This window comes from Leuciscus leuciscus (assembly GCF_965113295.1).
Source record: "Leuciscus leuciscus genome assembly, chromosome: 4".
NCBI classification, from domain to species: Eukaryota; Metazoa; Chordata; class Actinopteri; order Cypriniformes; family Leuciscidae; genus Leuciscus; species Leuciscus leuciscus.
In genome coordinates, this window is record NC_138728.1 from 39364450 (window position 1) to 39387278 (window position 22829).

A 22829-nucleotide genomic window follows, 5' to 3' on the forward strand; every position below is an offset into this window, starting at 1 on the left:
TCGCTAAACTGATTGGCTTTGTTTTTTCTATCTAACTTGTGAGAGGCCCTTGTGTAAAGCGGCAATGCTCCTGTCACGGTGTGACAAAAATTAGAGAAAAGACTAAAGCCCTTGTGATGCAGTGTTGTTGTGGAGACCTCCAGTGGACACCCGTCTCTATTGCACTGCAAATCTGTTGCTATGGCAGCAAGGCCAATTGCCCGATTGACAGCAGGTGTGGAGCAATTACAGAGAGTGTTGTGAGAGGGACACGTATTGAGATGAGGCTTTAAAAATAGAGAGGAAGCAGACTGTCGTGTGGTTCTCCTCCCGTGAGATACTGTGTTTTTGTCGACGGGTTGTTCTTTTATTGAGGCTGGGCTGTGAAGCGGGCGAAGATTGAAGTTGAGAAGTAGAGAGAAGAGAGTGAAGTAGTTGTCAGCGAAAACCCAAGGAACATCGTCAGCAGTGGGAAAGACGCAAAGTGATGAGTATTGGATTCGTTGTTTATATGCACTAACACTGAAGTGGTGTTGAGAGTTTGGAAAGTGTGTGGCACGAGTGAATTAGTACACAGAGTGAATTGTTGATCTGTCTCCAACTTTTGTCTGCTCCTCGCTGAATGTGATGATCGCTGCACCCGTCTTCTGCTGTCTCTGGAGAGAAGTTGAGCCCTTGCGAGAGACGAGAGTTGATCTGGTGGGAGAAAGACCGGTGGGTGAGTGCTGGCCCGAATGCACGGTGTGCGAGTGGAATGCAGTGCCTGAAGTGACGATTCACACGGTTTGTGTTATGGAGTGAAGTTCATCGTGTGGAGAAGTAATAGTAGTCTGCTGTGCACTCTCTCCTTACAGTCTTTCACCCGCTGTCTCCAAGGAAGGTTTTGATATATCGCGTGCCCAACTTACCATTTTGAGACAGCCCGGCTCTGTTAATGTTGAATGTTTTATATGCCGTTGAACTGTTAAACCCTGCTACATTGTTACAGTGTACAGCTGAAGTGGAGTGTCTCGCTTAAAGTGTCCTCCCCGCCTGGTGGTCTCCACATGCCCTATTGAAGGCCTCTGCCCTGTTCAGAAAGAGAGAAGGTATCACTGTCGAGTGCTTGTATACCGTTGAACCCTGTTGTATTGTTGCAGTACACAGTCGAAGGGGAGCGTCTCGCTCAAAGTGTTCTTCCGTCTGGTGGTCCCCACATGCCCCATTGAAGGCCTCCGCCTTGTTCAGAAAGAGAGAAGGTATTTCAACTGAATGTTTCATATGCTGTTGAATAGTTAAATCCTGCTACCTGGTTACAGCGCACAGCCGAAGTGGAGTGTCTCGCTCAAAGTGTCCTCCCCGCCTGGTGGTCTCCATATGCCCCATTGAAGGCCTCCGCCCTGTTCAGAAAGAGAGAAGGTATCACTGTCGAGTGCTTGTATACCGTTGAACCCTGTTGTATTGTTGCAGTACACAGTCGAAGGGGAGCGTCTCGCTTAAAGTGTTCGTCCGCCTGGTGGTCCCCACATGCCCCATTGAAGGCCTCCGCCCTGTTCAGAAAGAGAGAAGCCCTCCATGCCTACGTTGCAAGCCGCTGCCCCTGTTGAGAAGGAAAAGGAATAGCTGCGGCACGTGCCTCGATCGAAGTGTCTTCCTGTTGTCCAAGGTTCCCTCACGTCCCGGCTAAAGGCCTCCGTCCTACTTGGTCTGGCATAAAGGACACCTACCGGGATATACTTGCCTGTTTCCTCTTCTGGCCCGGTCCGCTCGCCACCTGTGTCCCTGTGCTTCGTCCGAGGCTGAGGCAACCGCTCCCTGGGTACTTACCTCTGGGGCAGCATCCGGGACTTGTTCTATTCCCGCCCATGAGTACTTACCTGGTTCCAGTCCGACTGGGGTCCGTATAACCACGACTTTCTCTTGAGTCCTGTAAAGAGTACTTACCCAGTGACCTACCTAGACGGTGTGAGTTTCCCTCTGATCCCTCTCCAACGAGTTGCAGGGCCGCCACAATAGTTCTCCCCTCTACAGTCCAGGGGGCCATCGAATTCCCTCTGGTGACAAGAAGAGGATTTTAATTAGGATCTTTTAAATTACTGCTCTTAACTTAATAAAGAAACCTGTTATTCCTTTATTCCCTTGTCTGTCTGGTCCTTGACACGTTCCTCAAGGTGGTACCCGGTTTCCAGGGGTGGGTGCAGTCTGGCTCGGCCCACCCCGACCTGTGACACTCCTCCGAAGGAAACCTAGATGCGGTAAGCTAGGGAGAAATCAACAGTTCTGTGCACAAAAATGCAGGACAAATCAGTTTTTACTACTGCATTACAATTGCGGGATAAGTGGCGAACAATTGTTAGTTTGACAATCGTTAGAGAGAGCGAGAGAGAGATTATGTATGCTTAAGTGTGTGTGTGTAACACTACATTATCCGATGTTAAGTCTGACGTCACGCGTGACGTTTAGCCTTTTCCGGGTCCAAGCGCTCCTCTCGTCCAGAAATAACAATGGTGGAACCTGTAAATTTATTTACGATCACGTCCTTCTTAGTGAGGCACCCTTGGCGGTCAAAAAGGGTTTAAATTCCTTTAACACCAACAGAGTGGTTAGTGTAGCTCATCACTCAGGTGACATAATTAAGGGTAGAGTCCAGGCATCAATGATAAAGATTTACGAGGTTGAAGTGAGTTAGCTCGGAACACGGGACACAGCACTGCGGCATTGTAAAAACACTCAATAATAACCAAAACACTAGCGAAAGCGGTAGGTAGGTAGAGAGGACCTGGACTTTGGACCCGGAAAGAGTATTATCGGAGAGTGGTTACGTCACGACTTAACAACCGAATAGGGACAAAATGTCACCACAAAGATGGCAATATCCGAAATACTTGTCCTTGTGGGGATTTATTTATTTAATTTTGGAAAACAGCTGAAAATGTAAAAATGCAGACAGTTTTCTGTGATGGGCAGGGTTAGTGTAGGGGGATATAATATATTGTTTGTACAGTATAAAATCATTATGTCTGTAAAAACTCCCCATAAAACATAAAAACACAACATTGCTTGGTCTTGTTGAAATGAGAGGTATGTTTGATGAAGTTGAAACCCTTGTCACACCAGTCTCATCAGCTGAGGCTGAAAGAAGTTTCAGTGCTCTTAGGACACTGAAAACATGGCTCAGAACAAAGTGACACTTAACAGTATTGCTGTGTGTCATGTCCAACAGGACAAACTGGACATTACTGATGTGAAACAAATATGCCAACAGTTAATTTCTGTAAGTTCACTTTTAAATGACTCTCCCTCAAGTTGTTTCAAACCTGTATGCATTTCTTTCTTCTGCTGAACACAAAAGAAGATATTTTGAAGAATGTCGGTAACCAGTATTGAGTTTTTTTTTTCTACTATGGAAGTCAATGGGGTCCATCAACTGTCTGGTTACCGACATTCTTCAAAATATCTTCTTTTTTGTTCAGAAGAAGAAAGAAATTCATACAGGTTTAAAACAACTTGAGGGAGAGTAAATGATGACAATGTTCATTTTTGGGTGAAAATTATTAAAAAAATAATAATAAAGATTACTGTAATGCATCAATATTATAATAAGGTGAACATAAATCATCTCAATGCTACAACACTTTGTACACAAAATGTTTTTAAAAACCTTCATAATTACTGATTGCATCAACACTTACAATCAGCAAATGGCCTTTGGATGAGATCAGTAAATCAGGCCATTAAGATGATATCACTATCAATAGTTAGCCAATATCACCTGATCACATTTTTATCTTGGCATCCTTTGACACAGCAAATGTGTTTCATACACAGATACAGCAGCCAAAGGACAAAAAGTCAAGGGTCAAGAACCCAACCAATTTTTGACAAAACATTACCTAGAGAGCTAAACCTTTTAATTCTCTGAGAACTTGTGTAGACTCATGAAAAAATAAAAGAAGCAAAATGGTTTGTAATAAGATGTTAATGCTGTTTTTCATTCTGCTTTTCTGCTCGTATGACTGTTTTTCTGTAGTTTTGTAACATTATCAAAAGGTTAGGGCAGTATTGAACTGTAAATAATGTTTTCATGGCAGAAAGATTAGTACTACAATAAGGCAGGGGCGTAGAATTTAGTAGGGACGCTAGGGACGTGTCCCTACCAATATCCAGTGACACTGATATGTCCCTATCAATAATTTCGATCAAAACTTAAAATATATTTATATATAACCACTGTTGTCCGGTTGTGTATTGTGGTTTTTATGTAGGCCTATTAGGCTTATTTTATTTAATCAGGAAACATCTTATTTAGATTAAAATCTCTTACAATAGCGTTCTGAGAAAAATGCGCAATTCATGGTACACAAACGGTTAATATATATCTGAGTCCCGCCTGCTTAACACACATCGCTAAACTGATTGGCTTGACAGAATGTTCATTTTTGGGTGAACTGTCCCTTTAATGACAGATGCAGCTCAGCTTCAGGGGATGTCCCCGTCCCCACCAATTTCAAAATCAAACCTACGCCCTTGCAATAAGGTGTAACATTCTGCGGCCCGTTCTTCGTACGTCGCTAACTCAGTTAGCTGGATTTGATTGTTGACGATTTGGCATGATCTTGGATTGTTTGGTTCTTCGACGCTCATCCTGGACTTGCTGTCATAGCAACAGGTGCGCAATCTTAAACCTGCTCGTGAGCAGGCTTATTTCATGTAAACAGGATTAGATCGCGGCTTCATAAGCGGAGCTGATACGGGAAGTCCAGCGCAGCGCGATAGTGCACTTTCTGAGATATATATTTTTTCTCGTGACTCGTGAGATTGTCGTTTACATTATTAATTTGTTGGAGACGCACATTTATTTTCGACTTGTCGGAGTTGGGCTTTAACTACAGCACAAACTGTTTGCATTGCCCTAAGATTATTTGCGAGTGGCTCTTTCCTTTACACTATTGGAGATGCGGAGAACTTGATGGAAAGTGCTGTCTGTCGTGTCATTCGGAGTTTACCTGGCGCTTTTAGGTTTAAAAAACAGTTTTAGGTTTTTTTGTGGCATTTCCAAGCCACTTAAGACCCAATGTTGTAAAGCAGTTTTTTTTTTAAAGCAGTTTTTATTTTATTTATTTTTTTAGGCTATCATAATTTTTTATGAAGATCATGCAATCATGACCATGCCGATTACAGTATATGTCACTCAGGCTTCACTAACGTGATTGGTACCATAGACTATAGGCTAGACCATAGACTGCCATCAAGGCCTCAATGAAGGGGATTATGTGAACAGAAAGGGGGTTCACAATGTAAATTTGCAGCCCAGTTACTATTGGGATTCTTAATATTCCAGATTAGTAATATTATATCAAATTAAAAAAGGCAGTTGACTAAAATCTTCCATATCACAAATGTGAAAGCAAAATGGCCAGGATCTGTGCATGACTTAAGAATTTTCAGAGATTCACATTTATGCACATTATTTGAAAGTGGTAAGGAAAGTTCCACAATTAAATATCAAGCTCACTGTATTATATACACTTATGCTGATCCTAACAGAACTGCATTTTTTCATAGGTGATTATGACATGTTCCTGCCTGCAGACAGGTGTTTTATGACCCCATTCCCTGACCCAAACCAGTTACAATGCAGCTCTAGCCAGGACAAGGGAACACAATGAAATGAACTTTGGCTAAAGGGAAGATTTCAGTGTCTGATAAGTCTGAGGGTTGCACACCTGACAGGGCCTGTGACATTGTTGCATGTGCCATATTACACAACATTGCCCCCCAAAAAAACACTTTTCATTGAATGTTTAATAAAAGACAAATATGCTTAGTGCCTTGAGTTTTATTTCAATTGTTCTTTGTAAAGAAAAGCCAGTGGTCAAGTGCCTGCAACAAGAGATATTAGACACATGCCTCATGCAACAAATAAAAAGGAAAAGTTGTCTATACACTGCCCACCTGTAGGCCTATGTCTCCTCTGTCTGTGCAGACTCTTCTGTAGGCCTTTCTGTAGATGTGGAATCCTGCAACTTATATTGCAGCCATAAAGCATACAAGTATAAATTAAGTAAAGTTATTTATGCACTTGCAGGTAGGCTAGTTCCTCCATATGACAGTTATCTGAGAGGGTTTATTCACTGTCCAGTGCAATGGAAACAAATGGACATTACAAAGTCTTATACTTTCTTTACTTTGGAAAGTTAGAAAATGTCCACTTACTGCACATATTTCAGCCACCACTTTCTTGGGAACAGATACAAGTGTTGGTGTATTATGTAAAAGTGCACAAAAGAGGAAAACACAATGTCATTACAATGAACTACACTCGGGAAAAATGTGATCAATAACTCATGGCAAAATATTTTACATTAACATAAGTTTATCAGTTTCACTTTCACAAGTCAAAGCAGTTCATCATTACTCGATTTAACAGTTGAAATGACTATACGGCCTTAATTTAATGCAGCAAAAATTATTTTACAGTGTAGGTGTCACATTCACCGTGTTCTTCTTCCTCATCTGTGTGTGCACTACACTTCCCATCATCCTCCTTGGCACACCGGCACACCTGCACTCTATCAGCCATCATCATCATCACCTGCACTCCCTCGTTAACAAGCCCAATATATTCAGCACTCTCCCTTCACTCCTCGTCTGGTCTCGTCAATACGTCTATACATGTCATTCCATGACACAGACTCTCTTCATTACCTACCTGCATACCTATCGTCGATCCCGATCTTCTTCAGCCTGTCTTCAGTCCATCTTCAGAGAATCTTCATCATCTGCATCTGCAAGAGAAAGAGAGACTTTGTTATCATTCAGTTAAGCTTCATCCAATTATCTACTTCCTGTTTACTCACCTTTCACGCTGTGTCCGATCCATTCTGCTATTAAAGTATCAAACTTACCATCTTGCCTGCTTTGTTTGTACGGAACCTGACAGTAGGCTACTAAGATCTTTTCTTTCTTTTTTTCTCAGCCTTTTTCTTGGTTGCTTTTATAAACAGACAACCATTTATTTAACAGTGCCTTTTATAAAAGACACTGTATAATATAATAATATATATAATATAACAAAAAATTACCATTATGTAGAATATTTTTGTACTTCACTTTTGTTTGTTCCCATGTTCTAGTGTGGTGACTCTGACATTACAATGAACAAAGTAATTATGCAAAGTCTTAAAATACAAAAATATAGGCTATTAAGTGATAAAAAACATCTAACATGGCCACTTCTAACGGATTTAAATTGTCTGCTACTTTTTTCCAGCCCTCTCTCCTGGCTTTTGTAGACTTTGAGGTGTTCCCTGGCGTTTTGATTAAACATTAAAATTCCGAATAAACTTTGACTATTAGTTCTTGCTCTGCTGAGGAGAAAAACTGAGCGCGCTCTTTGGCCACGCTGAGCAGCCAATAGCAGCGTTGCTGATCAATGTTTCTACTATCGATACATATCCCCTTTTCAACCAGCGCATAAGCTCTCCTCATATAATGTACATATGTATTGACACACTTGTTGATCACTGTAGCTAGGACAGTTGTGATCAGCAGTGTGAGGTTTGTTTTGCATGCTGGGCCCAACATGGTATGCTTGAATGGTATTTTGGTATTTTTGCTTGAGTGCAGCATGAATGTCCTGATCCACCTGTTCTAATCAGCATAAACCAACATGGAATTCATGCTGGTTTATGCTGGATTTTTCAGTATAGGGTTTCCTGTAAGGCCCGCTCATACAAGAGGTTTGTATCAACAAAACTAAACAAAAACTTGGAAGAGTAAATAAAAACTCCAGGAGAACAAATCCAGATCAGCAAAAAGGAACATTGCAAACTGAAAAAATAGTTAACTCTGGATGTTGTTTAAATAAAGACCAAATCTATAGTTTTGACTTTACAGTATTTTTTTTTCTGTTCGAAAGTATTATTATTATGTTTTTTGTCAAAACTTGAATAGTAGCTTTATATCGTGTCTCTCTTTCTGCAGCCACAGTGAATGTCAGTATGAGATGTCGTCCCTCAGTGCAAGCTTCGTTCAGATCCGCTTTGATGACATCCGCTTTTATGAGAACTGCGGCGGTGGGAGTTTTGGGAGCGTGTATCGGGCACACTGGATCTCACAGGACAAAGAAGTGGCTGTCAAAAAACTGCTGAAAATTGATGATGAGGTTAGTTCAGATGAAGTTATTGTTATTTTAGCTTCTCATTTTTATAACTCAAGTCAATTGTATTTGTATAGCGCTTTACACAATACACATTGTTTCAAAGCAGCTTTAAAGAAAATCATGATGTTAATGTTTATAATATATCTCAATATCTTCTACCTTATAGTTAAGTTATTAGAGCTGGGCGATAATATAGTTTACATTTTGTGACAGTATAAACAATCAAGCAATTGAGATTTGCTGTTTTGATCAATCGTTTTATAGAGACCCTTACTAAAAAGAAGTATACTTCAAGTTATTTTTATGAAGTATACTTAAGTAATGTTCCAGTATATTTTTAACGATACTTTACGTAGTAAGTATACTAATATCAATGTGTACCTTGTAAGTGTACTGTTTCAATACTTCTTGGGACTAAATTGGCCCACTTTTAGTATATAAAAGTATATGTTCAAGTGTACTATAAGTGTAAGAGTAGTAAACTACTTAGTTTACTATTTTAATACAAGTAGTACATTTTTTTTAGTTCATGAAAGTACACACTGAAGTGTACTCTCAGTAAACTACTAGTTTAGTAGTTTATACTGCAAGTATACTTGTAAGTTTTCTTTAAGTGAACATAACATTATACTTATAGTTTACTATTTATATATTATTTTTGCACTTGCAGTATACTACTGTGTTCAAATGTAGATATTATTATACTTGAAAAATACCTTTAACTGTACTTTAATTTTAAAAACATTTTATTGGCTTCATGCATTATTTTTTTATCAGCACTTGAATGTCGGCAAGTTTCATAAAGAAAGGCAACATTTTAAACACAAAAGTTGAGAAAATCCAATTTTTGTCAAAGACTACGCCTTGATCAGATCCAGAACGATGATCAAAGCACAGATGGAGTAGATCGAGTCCAACACCCCCAAAGCTTCACAGTCGTTTTCTCTTCATGGGTGGTTACACTTCATTTCATTTGGTAATATTAAGCAGTTTTGATTTACACGCTGTTTGATGTTTGATGATCATGTTATTTTTGGACTAGCCTACACAAAAAATCAGATACGCAGAATTAGAAACATATCTGTTTTATATCAATATTCTAATCAATATTTTCAAACAGTGCAAGTTTCATAAGACTGTATTTGAAAAACTATGTAAAAAAAAAGTATATTTAATAGGCTACTCGATCAAAAGGGCCAACACAACTACAAGCCAAGTATACTTTGAATAGCCTACTTAATTATACTTTTAAGTATATCTCGATCAAAAGATTGAGTACAAGTTACAGGCCAAATATTTTTGGACTTTTCTCTCTTGATATCATCTTGGATGTGTCATTTGATCTCGGATGTAATAAGCAGCGTACGAAGAACGAGCCCCAGGACTGCGTTATCATTGTGTCCAGGCGCAGGTCCTTCATCAGATCTGGATACGGCCTGGATCCGGCGGACTGCGGTAAACCTCGGGATAAACAGAGAGACTAATATTAGCATAGACGCCATTCTTATGATGTAACGAGTACATCAGAATTTATGGGGAAGTGTTCCCTGTTCCGGCTGACCTAATCTATGCAGCCTAACATTGAATTATAGAAGTTGATAATGTGTTATGTGTATGATAGGTCAAAGAGATGTGTTTTTAGTCTATGTGGTAGGTAGGGGGACACTAAGACCTGGGGAAGAATTGTGTGAGGCATGACCAGTAAGGGTGCTAGGATTAATAATTGTCACACAAATTAGACCAGGTGAAAGAACTAATTTAAAGGGAGACAAAACGATCAGAAGAGTAGAAGGTGAATGGAAAGCTGAGCTCTTTGATCGTTCAGGAGCGAGCTGATGATTATTGCAGTGCGTAACGCAAGCTGCTAAGGCAATGTAATAACTGCTTTTGTTTATTGTTTATTGTTTTCTAAGCGTTATGTTCCTTGTTTGTTGCAGCATTTTGATGCTTCAGGAACGGGGCTCATGACTAATATATCAGTGGATAGCATGAGCTACTAAAACCCAGGTATTAGCTGAATCGATAGTTGGTATTTCATTGTTTTGTTTTAGAAATGTACTAACTTGAGTGTATTTTTATTGTAGGACTGGTTATCGGTCTAATTTAGAGTTTTGTTTTCTACTGTTTTTTTGTTGTTGTTTTTTTTATATGGTGTCTTTGAATTCGCTGGAAATTGTTTTAAGTGTCCTCAGCATATGTTGAGTGAGTCCCTCTTTTTGACTAGACATTTGTTGGGAAGTAATGTCATAGCATGGTGTTCATGAAAATTAAGGATTGCTGAGCTGTTTGTTTAAATGTGTTTTTTCTTTTTAGGTTTTCCCAGGCGGTGGCACTCGAGGGGCAGTGGGCGCACGTGTGGTGTTTACTTGTAGTGAATGCAGTGGTTTGGTGTGAGGGTGTCACATATACCCCTTTTCCACCAATGCAGTGCTGGTGCCGGTTCGGAGCCGGTGCCTACTCGCGAACCAGTTCTTTGTGTTTCGACACCCAAAGAACTGGTTCTTGGCCAGAAAAATTGGTTCCAAAGCGGCACCAACTCTTTGCTGGACTAGAACTGTTCTTTTACCACGTCATGCTTGCGTCGGGGGCTGGGGGCGGGGTTATTGTCGAACTTCTTCTCGAACGTAACCTCCGTCTATAGTAATCCAGACGAGCAGCACAAATGTGTTCTAAACGTCTCCTGACCCCAATATAGGATCGCAAAGCCAGGAGAAACATTTGCAGAAAGACGATGTAGTCCGCCATTGTAATTGTTATGCTTGAAGTTGGCGAAAGCTAAGACGTATGGCAACGTACACAGTGACGTAACGACGTCGTTCGCTATAGTCAGTGGAAAAACAAACAGGTTCTGAGAAGGTTCGCAAGTTGAACCAACTTTGAACCAGCACCAGTTCCGAACCAGTTCTTTTTTGGTGGAAAAGGGGTAATATAGGTAAATGCTGTGGTGAATGAATTGTTTGTTTGGAGTATTATTTATTTATTCACTTCACTTGTACCTCAGTGTATTGCCTGGGTTGTTTTATTTTGTTCTTTTTGATTATTATGTTTCTTTTATGTAGAGATGCACCAATTACAATTTTCTAGGCCGATTCCGATTTTTCACTGAGTTTGACCTGCCGATACCGATTTTAGCCGATTCCAATTTAATTTTTTCTAACCACTTTACAGCACACACAAACATTTATTTTCTTTAATAGAACATTTTACATTTTGCATAGAACATAGATCATTTTTTTAACAGATAATCTCTATAAAATAGAACTATATAAATTACTCCTGGTGTGGAACACACACACACACACACTCTTGCAGTATAAAGATATTTCTATAATTTCTGGCTAGTTTACTTTATTTATTTTTTATAATCATAACCATACTTGCAACCAAAACTGAATAATGAAAACAAGTTTAAATGGGTAAATCTTCTACAAATATTTTTGAGTCTTCATTTTCTTTTCTGACATACTGGAGTTCTTGTTAAAACACACTAGACATACTTATTCTGTGCATTTTGAGCACTTTTTGTGTGAATTCATTTTTAGTTTGTCCATTAAAAGTGTGCTTTAACTAGAGCGTGAGCAGCAGCAAAAATAGACTCGCGCCGAAACCCACGCTTCACTGCTGCTCACGCGACGCTCCTGCTTGACGCTCACGCGCTTGCGTTTTCAGGCACCCAAAACGCTGTTGTCATGTAAACAAACGGCCAAAATGCATAAGTTTTTAGTTGAAAATGGTGTTGTGACAGCAAGACTTAACTAACTTTACCTAACCTGAGAATAAACCCCCAACAAGGTGATGTACATGAGGTCTTCCATCAGACTGAAGGGGGTTTATTTTGAGAGAACCACCGGCTGGATGTACATGATTCCTCTTATTACACGGCTGCTTGAAATATTGATCTGAGTTGAAATATTATAATAGGTCTTTAAACGCAAAGCTTTCGCGGAGAGAGCAGTTGCAACGCGGCAAGTTCAAACTAGAGACATTTAAGAGATACAGTACAGTCATACCACTTATTACACAGCATTTCGCCACATAAATAATTATGGAGATAAGTGATTTCAGATTAAACTGTTTTAAAATCGTAAAACCGTTTGTTTCTTATCTGACAGTGTACAAAACAATAGTCACAAACTGGCAGCAGCTTCGTTTGTATGAAACGATAGGAGGAAGGAGGGAGTCCATGATACTGGATGGCATAATTAAATAACTGTAGACAAAATATTGATTTGACTAAGTTTTAATATTTTATAAGCTTACCAAATGCAAAACTTAATCAAAGAAAACTGTTCCTAGCAAGCGTATAGCACTGCTGACTTCAGTAACCTGGGGCCTGTACCATGAAGGTAGCTGAACAAACTCGGGGTTACAGGATTAGTTTTGAGTTGACAAAACCAAACCGATGCAATCAGGCTTTATTGGTACCATGATGCAGCTCATCAACTTTCTCTGTCAACTCAGGCTTTGATCCTGAAGCTATGATTACTCCACGCGCGCGTGCACATAAAAGAGTGACGTCGACACTGAACAACCAATCGCGGGTAGAGCGTGAGCGATATATTTTCCCGCGGAGGAGCAAGAGATAATCATTCAGAATTACGATGAATTTAAATATGTATTTCAAGCTCGAAACAATACGGTCTCTGCTGCCAAAGCAAGAGAAGACTGTTGGAGAAAGATTGCTGATTGTTAATGTGTAAGTTAAACAAACACGTTCTATATTTATGTAAAATTATGTATGTATGTGTAGCCTATATGTGTAATATAGCCTATAGCCTATTTTTATAATATATAAAAAATGATACATGCACATTTTTTATATATTATAAAAATAGGCTATAGGCTATATTACACATAGGCAAGGCAAGTTTATTTATATAGCACATTTCATACACAATAGCAATTCAAAGTGCTTTACATAGAAGAAATTAAAATAATGAAAAGAAATAAGAATAATTAAAACAGTTTAGAAAAATAAAATAAAATACAGTACTTAAAAAAAAAAAAAAGAATATTATTATAGATCTTTCCTTCAAAGGATTCCCTTAAGACTTAAATCTTTCAACCTTCTTTTAACCTTCAATCTTCTTACGACTTCCATCTATCAACTTTCCTTTAACTTTCTTTTCTCCCTCATTTACTCACACGTTCTTTTCACTTTCTTTAGCACTTTAGCACTGCGTTCACATTCTTTCTCAGACGAAAACTTTAATATCGTCATTTAAATACTGTTCTACTTTCAAACCCACATTAATACACGTCACTTTCACATTATCACTTTCTATTACACCTTCTGAGTTGGCATTTACAGTTACGGGCTAAATGCCCTGCTGACATAGGAGAAATTAAAATAATTAAAAGAAATAAGAATAATTAAAACAGTTTAGAAAAATAGAATAAAATACAGTACAGTACAGTACAAACAGTCGGACGAACAGCGGCACAGTGCTCATTCAGTAAATGCATAGCTAAACAGAAGTGTTTTGAGTCTGGATTTGAATGTGACCACTGTAGGAGCATAGGCTACACATACATATATACATAATTTTACATAAAAATAGAACGTATTTGTACTACTAAGAAAGCTAGGGAATCCTATCATAAGATTAACAGAATAATAATAAAGATTTAAAATAATTCTTAACATGTATTATATTGTATAGTACATTTGTGCAATTTGCTTTTTGAAAAAAATAAAATAAAATGTGTTCATGTGATGTCACCCTATCAATATATCTTACCGGCAATTTTATAAAAGCCCTCTTTTATGGACATGGCCGATAAATGTCCGGGGAACACTATTAATGAAACTATTCATGTACTCCTGCAGAGCGAGGACCACCTTACGAATGGTTCGACAAACCGTGTTTTCCCCGAGCTTCTGTGCGTCACCCACCGTCAGTGGTGGAATGTAACGAAGTACAAATACTTCGTTACTTTACTTAAGTACATTTTTCACGTATCTGTACTTTACTTAAGTAGAATCAATAGTGCATACTTTTGACTTTTACTTCGTTACTTTTTGCAGCAATTATTATACTTTCTACTCCACTACATTTCTACAACGTTTCGTTACATTTTCGGATCAGTTTTTCCCCCTGCCAAAACAGGGATTGAAAAAAATCTCAATGTTTTCGGTGCTGACGCGTGCGTTCATGGTGGCGCTGCCAATAAAGCACCTAAAAGCTGTCACAAAGAACCAGCAAAAGTAATGAATATGTCAAATATAGCAAGGAGACATTTTAATTGTTTATTAATAAACAAGTGTTTTCTGTGTCGGCTGCAAAGATGAGGTTGACGATAGGCCTACAGATACGCGATCTTCGCAGTAGTGAACGCGCCAGAGAGAAATGCGCATTTCATACGGATTATAAGCAGAGAGCAGTCGGTTTTCTTTCGTTTTGAATTGTTCTGTTTAAAAGTACACATTTAAAGCTGTCTAAAGATATATTTATCAGGTCTGTGAGGCAAGTAGGATACCTTATACGCTGAGTTTCGGTTCATTTATGAGACGCGCTTCAGTTCACTCGCCGGCGCCTACGTGTCGTGATTATCTATTTTCTACTATATTTACTTATTTATTAAATCCTGGCAATTGTTTGATGAAACATTGATTCAAATTAAGATACAATTAATACAAAACGAAATTCACTTTAAAAAAGGCTTTGTGCTTTCTGTTTGAGGTCTCTGTGAAAGTTTTAAAGCAGTCTTTTAGTGTCTTTCAGAGCGGTCACGTCTGTAACATTGTTTTTTCCTCATAAATGGGAACACGAAAAATAAAATAAAATTAATATTTTAAGTTCTGTGGAGAGAGCCAACCCTTCATCCGGTGGGTAGCCTATTACTTTTTTGTTTTGCGCAGTGTAATTCACAGAATTACAAAAAAATATTTTTCTACCTAAAAGTTAAAGATTTTTTGTGTCCCGTAACGCATGTGTAGCCTAGGCTATTTCCCATTAAATATAAAACGCATACTGATATTTTTCAATATGTATTAAATGCATTTTCTGAGAATTTATACATTTTTTACTGCAAATGTCCCGTTTATAACGATGGAATTGCCCAATATTAAATAATTTATCCTCAACTAGTTTTGTGGTGTAGGTCTACGTATTGTATAGCCTAATGTTAACTTCAAAAAAGTGGTGTGTCGCGATTCTGCCTTCTCACACCGCGACACAGGTTCGTAGATCTGAGTGTAGCGATTTCGGATTCATATTGTTACAGGCACAGCCCTAATTATTAGAATATAGACATTAAGAGAATAAATTGTTATGCAAGTACTTTTACTTTTAATACTTAAAGTACATTTAAAATAAAGTACTTTTTACTTTTTACTTAAGTAGGGTTTTCATTGTGGTACTTCTACTTTTACGTAAATATGTCTCTGGTTATTTGTACTTTTACTTAAGTACTGAGATTCAGTACTTCCTCCACCACTGCCCACCGTGCAGGAATGTACCACTTGCAACAACAAAAAAACGCAACGCAATATTTGCGGTACAGTAAGTGCATGAATTCAACGTGTTAAATTCTTTATGTGCGGCTCAAGAAGTTCGCAAAGATAAGACATTCCTTCCGCGGAAAATCTGTATCTTTCATACAAGTAACTATCAGGAAAGGCAAGGGGATTTTGTCTGGCTAAAAACTATTTCTCTACGAAGTGCTCGTCAAACAATTTGCGCTGAGATGTCCACCGGATTTGGAAGAAAAGGTGAAGTCATTGCAACAGACACTGGGAATAAGTTACGTCACCTATATGTTTCTTTGCTCTCAGCTGATTGGTCAAACTTCAGTCTGAGATCTTGAATCCAGAACATAACCTGCCCCGGAGCAGGTTAGCCATGCAGCGTAAGATACCATGGCAACGAACACCGATTAAAGCCAAGCTACTTTTCATAGTACCTAAAACCCAGGGTTGGCGGAAACTAAACTGAAACATAGCTGGCTAGCCACCTAAACCGGCTTCATGGTACAGGCCCCTGGATGAGTCTGTGTTTCTGTTTTCAGCGATTGTTATCTGGGAATAACTTACCGCTGGATGGTGCGATTGACCAATCAGAATCAAGTATTCCACAGAGCCGTGTAATAATAAATAATAAGGTTAAAGGTGTTAAGATCAAAGTACACACCACGAAACAACAGCTCACATTATGGTACCATAAAACAAGTTATTGTAAACCAGTTAATGGGAAACCAAAAATCTAGGGCATTCTTGTACATGAAAAGTTGTAAATCAGGTTAATAATTACATTTAATGGTTTTGCATGTCATTAAAATTATATGTATATGTTGTATAGTAACAGCAAGGAAAGAATGAAATTGATTTTGTCTTTAAACTACCTTTTTGTATTTATTAATCCATGCATTTATTCAGTTCTACTTCTGTTAATACAGGATGTTGTTGCATGTGGGGGAAAAAAACATTTAAAGGAATTTTGTGGATTCAACAAGTTAAACTCCATCAGCAACATTTTGTCAACATAAATCTGATAAACCCGGCTTTTGTAAGATAGAGAGTCATGTGACCATCTATATCAGAGGTCAGAAATATACCAGAGGTCAGGATAATCACTGGCACTCGAACTTGCATATGGATGTACATTTTGAGGTAATCATTCCTCCTAATAAATACTATTAAAGTGTGAGATTTTAACCATTCAACAACCGGATTTTAACCAGAAAACAACCATTTAACAGTCAAAGTTAATTTCTGTTGTCATATATACACTCACCTAAAGGATTATTAGGAACACCATCCTATACTGTGTTTGACCCCCTTTCGCCTTCAGAACTGCCTTAATTCTACGTGGCATTGATTCAACAAGGTGCTGAAAGCATTCTTTAGAAATGTTGGCCCATATTGATAGGATAGCATCTTGCAGTTGATGGAGATTTGTGGGATGCACATCCAGGGCACGAAGCTCCCGTTCCACCACATCCCAAAGATGCTCTATTGGGTTGAGATCTGGTGACTGTGGGGGCCATTTTAGTACAGTGAACTCATTGTCATGTTCAAGAAACCAATCTGAAATGATTCGAGCTTTGTGAAATGGTGCATTATCCTGCTGGAAGTAGCCATCAGAGGATGGGTACATGGTGGTCATAAAGGGATGGACATGGTCAGAAACAATGCTCAGGTAGGCCGTGGCATTTAAACGATGCCCAATTGGCACTAAGGGGCCTAAAGTGTGCCAAGAAAACATCCCCCACACCATTACACCACCACCACCAGCCTGCACAGTGGTAACAAGGCATGATGGATCCATGTTCTCATTCTGTTTACGCCAAATTCTGACTCTACCATCTGAATGTCTCAACAGAAATCGAGACTCATCAGACCAGGCAACATTTTTCCAGTCTTTAACTGTCCAATTTTGGTGAGCTTGTGCAAATTGTAGCCTCTTTTTCCTATTTGTAGTGGAGATGAGTGGTACCCGGTGGGGTCTTCTGCTGTTGTAGCCCATCCGCCTCAAGGTTGTGCGTGTTGTGGCTTCACAAATGCTTTGCTGCATACCTCGGTTGTAACGAGTGGTTATTTCAGTCAAAGTTGCTCTTCTATCAGCTTGAATCAGTCGGCCCATTCTCCTCTGACCTCTAGCATCAACAAGGCATTTTCGTCCAGAGGACTGCCGCATACTGGATGTTTTTCCCTTTTAACACCATTCTTTGTAAACCCTAGAAATGGTTGTGCGTGAAAATCCCAGTAACTGAGCAGATTGTGAAATACTCAGACCGGCCCGTCTGGCACCAACAACCATGCCACGCTCAAAATTGCTTAAATCACCTTTCTTTCCCATTCTGACATTCAGTTTGGAGTTCAGGAGATTGTCTTGACCAGGACCACACCCCTAAATGCATTGAAGCAACTGCCATGTGATTGGTTGATTAGATAATTGCATTAATGAGAAATTGAACAGGTGTTCCTAATAATCCTTTAGGTGAGTGTATATAAGATGAGTCAAAGTTATTTTCTGTTGAGATCAACATAGTGCCACAAATGTTATGAATAGAGATAAACATCTACTGAACCCGGAACATTCCTTTGATTATGATTAACAATTAACTTGAACTACTTCTTTATCTGAAGAAATGTAAATCATGTACAAAAGACAGTAAATCAGGACACTATAAAAAGAACATGAGAGGCTGTGAGGATGACAGAGCAAGAGCTGGAAACAAACATCAGTGAAGAATGAAGGGTTTAGTATGTTTACTGCTGCTGTTGGAAACCTTTGTGTGTGTCGTACAGCATCAGGTAGATGGAGGACTCGATGAGAATGAGATCAGTCAACAGCTCAGATCTGAGGATGGAAGACAGAATCCACCTCAAACAGACACTTTGAGAGATGAAGCTTCAACTGACAGCCAACAAAACTGCCATCTGTGCTTCAGTGACATCCATGCAGCGCTGAGAGAACTGACCGCCACCGTTACAGAGCAGAAAGCAAACATCAGAGAACTGACCGCCACAGTTACAGAGCAGAAAACCATCAACCGAGAACTGACCGCCACCGTTACAGAGCAGAAAACAAACATCAGAGAACTGACCGCCACCGTTACAGAGCAGAAAACAAACATCAGAGAACTAACCGCCACCGTTACAGAGCAGAAAACAAACATCAGAGAACTAACCGCCACAGTTACAGAGCAGAAAACAAACATCAGAGAACTGACCGCCACCGTTAGAGAGCAGAAAACAAACATTAGAGCTTTAGAGACGCGACTGAGTGAACAACAGACGTTTATCCTGGAAGAGCTGAACAAGAAAAATGACGGTACCTCACCAAAACATTCTTTTATCAATGATCCTCAAAGTAAAACACCACTGCAATACGATGCATAGTGTTAATGTTAGTGTAAAATGTAATGTATACTGTGTAAATTGTGTTATCTATTACAACAAACAGTGTAAATGTAAATTTAACAGAATCTTCATTTCTTCACAGAAATGTCAAATCTTACTCTGGGTCAAGTGGAGTTGAGAAAGGAAAATAGAGGTGAAAATCAACAAAATTATGTTAAATTCAGTCTATACAGGTGAAACTTGAAAAATTAGAATATCGTGCAAAAGTTATAATTTTATAAGCTGGCTTACAGCTTATGAAAACCCCAAATTCAAAATCTCAGAAAATGTTATATTACATAAATTGTAAATATTGTAAATTCTCAGCGCAATAGAGTAATATATCACAATATTTCTTATGTTTTTCAATAACAGACAGAGAAATAGCTTTTTCAGCTGGACTGATGCAATCTGGCGATGGATATATTGGTCCTTTTACCACTGAAATCACACTAACCTACAGGAAGGTCTTCACAAACATAGGGAACGCCTACAACCCAATTACAGGTAATGATCAATGAAATGAGTCATAAAACTCAGTTTATAATAATGAAAACCCTTCTGCTCCATTCAGACCTCTCTGCAGTTGTGTAATGTGTATAAGAGAATTAAGGGCTGCTTACATGACACCAGTTTCAGTTAAACACGTACAAATTTGTATGTGATTCAGGTTTATGCGCTTTGGGCGTTTCTTCATTGGGGGACTTTCAACGTTTGAAATTGGGCTTCAAGGTGTACGTTTTTTGGAAACAATACCATTATCGTCTCCGTGTAAACGACAAAAACGTGAATTTGTGACAACTGTGATTACGTGATCAGTCTAAAGGTGCATGGTGTTTCTTTACAAAGTGACGTTGCCACCTACTGGCCAGGCAGCAGAATACAGCGTTTAAAGTAGTTTCCACGAATCCGTGTTAATGGGGATTGTTTTGACAACGTCTGTCCGCGAAAAATGCAAAGAAAAAACTTGTCCATTTTTAGTACATTTGTTGTCATGTAAACAGCCTGAAATGATCTGCCATCTTTTGAAACTATTACACAGTGTGCTTGATAATTAAACAATCATACGGGAAACAGCTGATTCTGTATCTCTTGTTATTTGATTTAGGTGTTTTCACAGCCCCGCTGAAAGGAGCGTACATGTTCAGAATCTCTGTATATGGTCATGGAGGAACTATAGCAGCTGCATCCATTTTTAAGAACGGAGAACGCATGGTTGTAGCCTATGCTTATCAGCCTCAGAATGACTTAAACTCCTCTAATGGAGTTGTGTTGATCCTGGAGGTTGGAGATGTTGTCTATGTGAGACTTTGGTCTGGCAAGAGGATATATGATAGCCAGTATAACCCCAACACTTTCAGTGGTTTCCTACTGTTTCCCTTAAGATAACAGGAGCTTTGCAGAATGTGATTCCAATAATTCTAAACCTTCAGTGTATGATTTAAGATGAAAAACATGAAGAATCATTTACATATTAACCCGTATTAATGAGGTATAATGTGTGTGTTTGAAATTTGCAATAGATTACTGTTCACTCTAAAAAATGCTGGGTTAATATATATATATATATATATATACTGTTGTACTGTTTATAGATTAAATTAAAGTGTTTAATCCAGGAAATTAATTATCATAAATACATTCATTGTGTTTGTTGGTGTGGTATGTTAAAAGATAAAGTTTAATAGGCATTCTGGTTGACTACCTACTGTATAAACCTTTATAACACTTCCATATTTAAAAACAAAGAATATGCAAAGTCACATTGGCACATTATGTACTTTCTTCTGGTTCAGTTTGACAGAATACTTATAGATTCATGACATTAACTACATGTGCAAGGAACATGCATGCATGTCATTCAATTTATGATGAAGGTTTCAAGAGCATCGATTCTGTCCTCTGAAAACTCAGCCTTCTCTAATATGTCCATGGCTTCAGAAACGCTTTGGTCCTTCATACAGAGCAGCTGAACAGAACCCAGCACTGACTGATCCAAACACCACTTGCTGGCTTATTCAAATCTTCCATCAAGTGATTCTGTGAAATATTACAGAGAATAAGGGAGATACAACTGTAATAAACACCATGCACAAGAAAAGCACTGTAAAGCCTAAATTGCGTTAAAAAAAGGTTACTGTACTGTAACTGTAATTCATGTATTGTGAAACTGCAGCATCATCATCAAGTCATTATATAGTTGTCTTCTCAGCACAAATAGTTTCAGAGCAGTACTTTCTAATGTTTATTTGACGAAATATGTACAGATGGTACTCAACCGTTCCCGCGGCGGTAAATTGCGGGTGTGTATTTGCAGCCTCTTACCGCTAAGAGGCGCTACAATCAAAGACGTTGCAAAGTGTCAGTTTATTCTCTCTATTGCGTAATCTGCCGCCGCGCCGCGCGCTCATTGAGAGCGATTGAAAGCTGGTAGCAAATCAATTCAAATGAAACATTGAACGAATTCATAATCACAATACTGAAATTACTGAAATTAAATTGAATAAACTGAATAATGAAAAAAAAAAATCAACATAAAACATTGCAATAGAAAAATATTAGGCCACATCAATGAGGCTTTGTAAGAGCAGACATCAATTTAACAGCATTCAGGTGATAGCTCTGTGGTCAACGCAACAACATGAGCCTCGCGGAGCTTCATGCGATCTGAGATCGAATCTCAGTGTAGCCGACAGTGTTTATGTTTTTCCGTTCTTGATGCTTAAATATGTATCTGTTTATTAAAGTCAAGCATCTTGTTTAATTATCAATTGTAGCCTACATTACATCATACATTTGCTACATTCCAGTTGAGCCGCTGCAAAGACGATCACAACTGATGAAGGAAGACTGTCAACCGATCGCACCAGAAAATTAAGATGATGAAGCTCGTCTTTAATCTGCTAATTTTTTTTTTTTTTTTTTTTTTTTTTTTTTTGTGTGAATCATTCACGAAATTGAGATGACTGACAGTGATACCCGGCCATAGCAACGGAAGACATTTTTCAAAACAGAACAAATCAGAAAAATACTTTCAATACAGTATTGCTTTCAATTAAAAAAATAAACAATGAAAATGTAAAAGAAAAATCTAATTAATTAAGTTTGAAAACCCATCGCACATTTCAAGGTATAAATAAAGTGTCGGGACAGTTTATTTATTTAAAACAGGGTTGCATCGATAGAGTTTATTCCCTTTGCGATGCAAAATAAGAAACACAGAATCATATTCTTGCAACATTTAAAATTTCTATTGTCAAAGAAATTGCAGCTAAGTTAAACAATTAAAACGGTACAAAATGAAAATAGTTCAAAGCAACATAACTTAAGAACAGGCGTTTTTCTTTTTCTCTCTCACGCTGGATCTTTTTTTAGTAAGTTTCTTTTGTCTCCCTCAATGCGCGCTCCGGGTCTTTCTCGAAATTAAACATTTCAGGGTAAAAACACACCATACAGCTGATAATACTGTATATGTCGCTGCGTGTCATCCACACAAATCACGAAAGAAAAAACTGTAACAAATAGTCTTTGTTGCTTCAAAGATACATCATGCCTTGCTGAATTCACCTTACAATAAAACGAGGTTGATCGCGAATTAAAGAGCTCTGTATCTGCTAAATTGAAATTGTGTGTGGAAAACCTTTAAATACAACCAATAAAACTACAATATTTATAATTTAATAAGATATAGGGCCTACATATGGACTTTTGGAGATTTTGAGATTTATCCTTAAAATAATTTTGCCTTTGCCTGCTCATCAGGCTGGCTATCCGACACTCTCCATATGAAAGACGGTACATTAACACCTCTTGTCCGGCACCCCCACGATAAAGCAACTGAACTGCCTTCTCCAAACCCCC

At 38.5% G+C, this 22829-nt stretch overlaps 2 protein-coding genes across 3 annotated transcripts in view; one reads left to right on the forward strand and one right to left on the reverse strand.

The window, feature by feature from the left end:
• Positions 1-22829, reverse strand: part of LOC309497396 (uncharacterized protein) — a 167595-nt gene that overhangs the window by 133424 nt on the left and 11342 nt on the right. The gene's annotated exons all lie outside the window — the stretch shown is intronic.
• LOC309497399 (uncharacterized protein) overlaps positions 18301-22829 on the forward strand; it is a 125575-nt gene continuing 121046 nt past the window's right edge. Inside the window, exons 1-4 of one of the 2 annotated variants that reach the window (XM_082167667.1) lie at positions 18301-18900; positions 19072-19122; positions 19344-19475; positions 20077-21064. In XM_082167667.1, the coding sequence (XP_082023793.1) occupies positions 18318-18900; positions 19072-19122; positions 19344-19475; positions 20077-20357 (1047 nt within the window). In that variant the 5' untranslated portion in view covers positions 18301-18317 and the 3' untranslated portion in view covers positions 20358-21064. Of the gene's footprint in view, positions 18901-19071; positions 19123-19343; positions 19476-20076; positions 21065-22829 lie in introns of those variants that run through there. The other variant, XM_082167666.1, reaches the window with a different exon arrangement.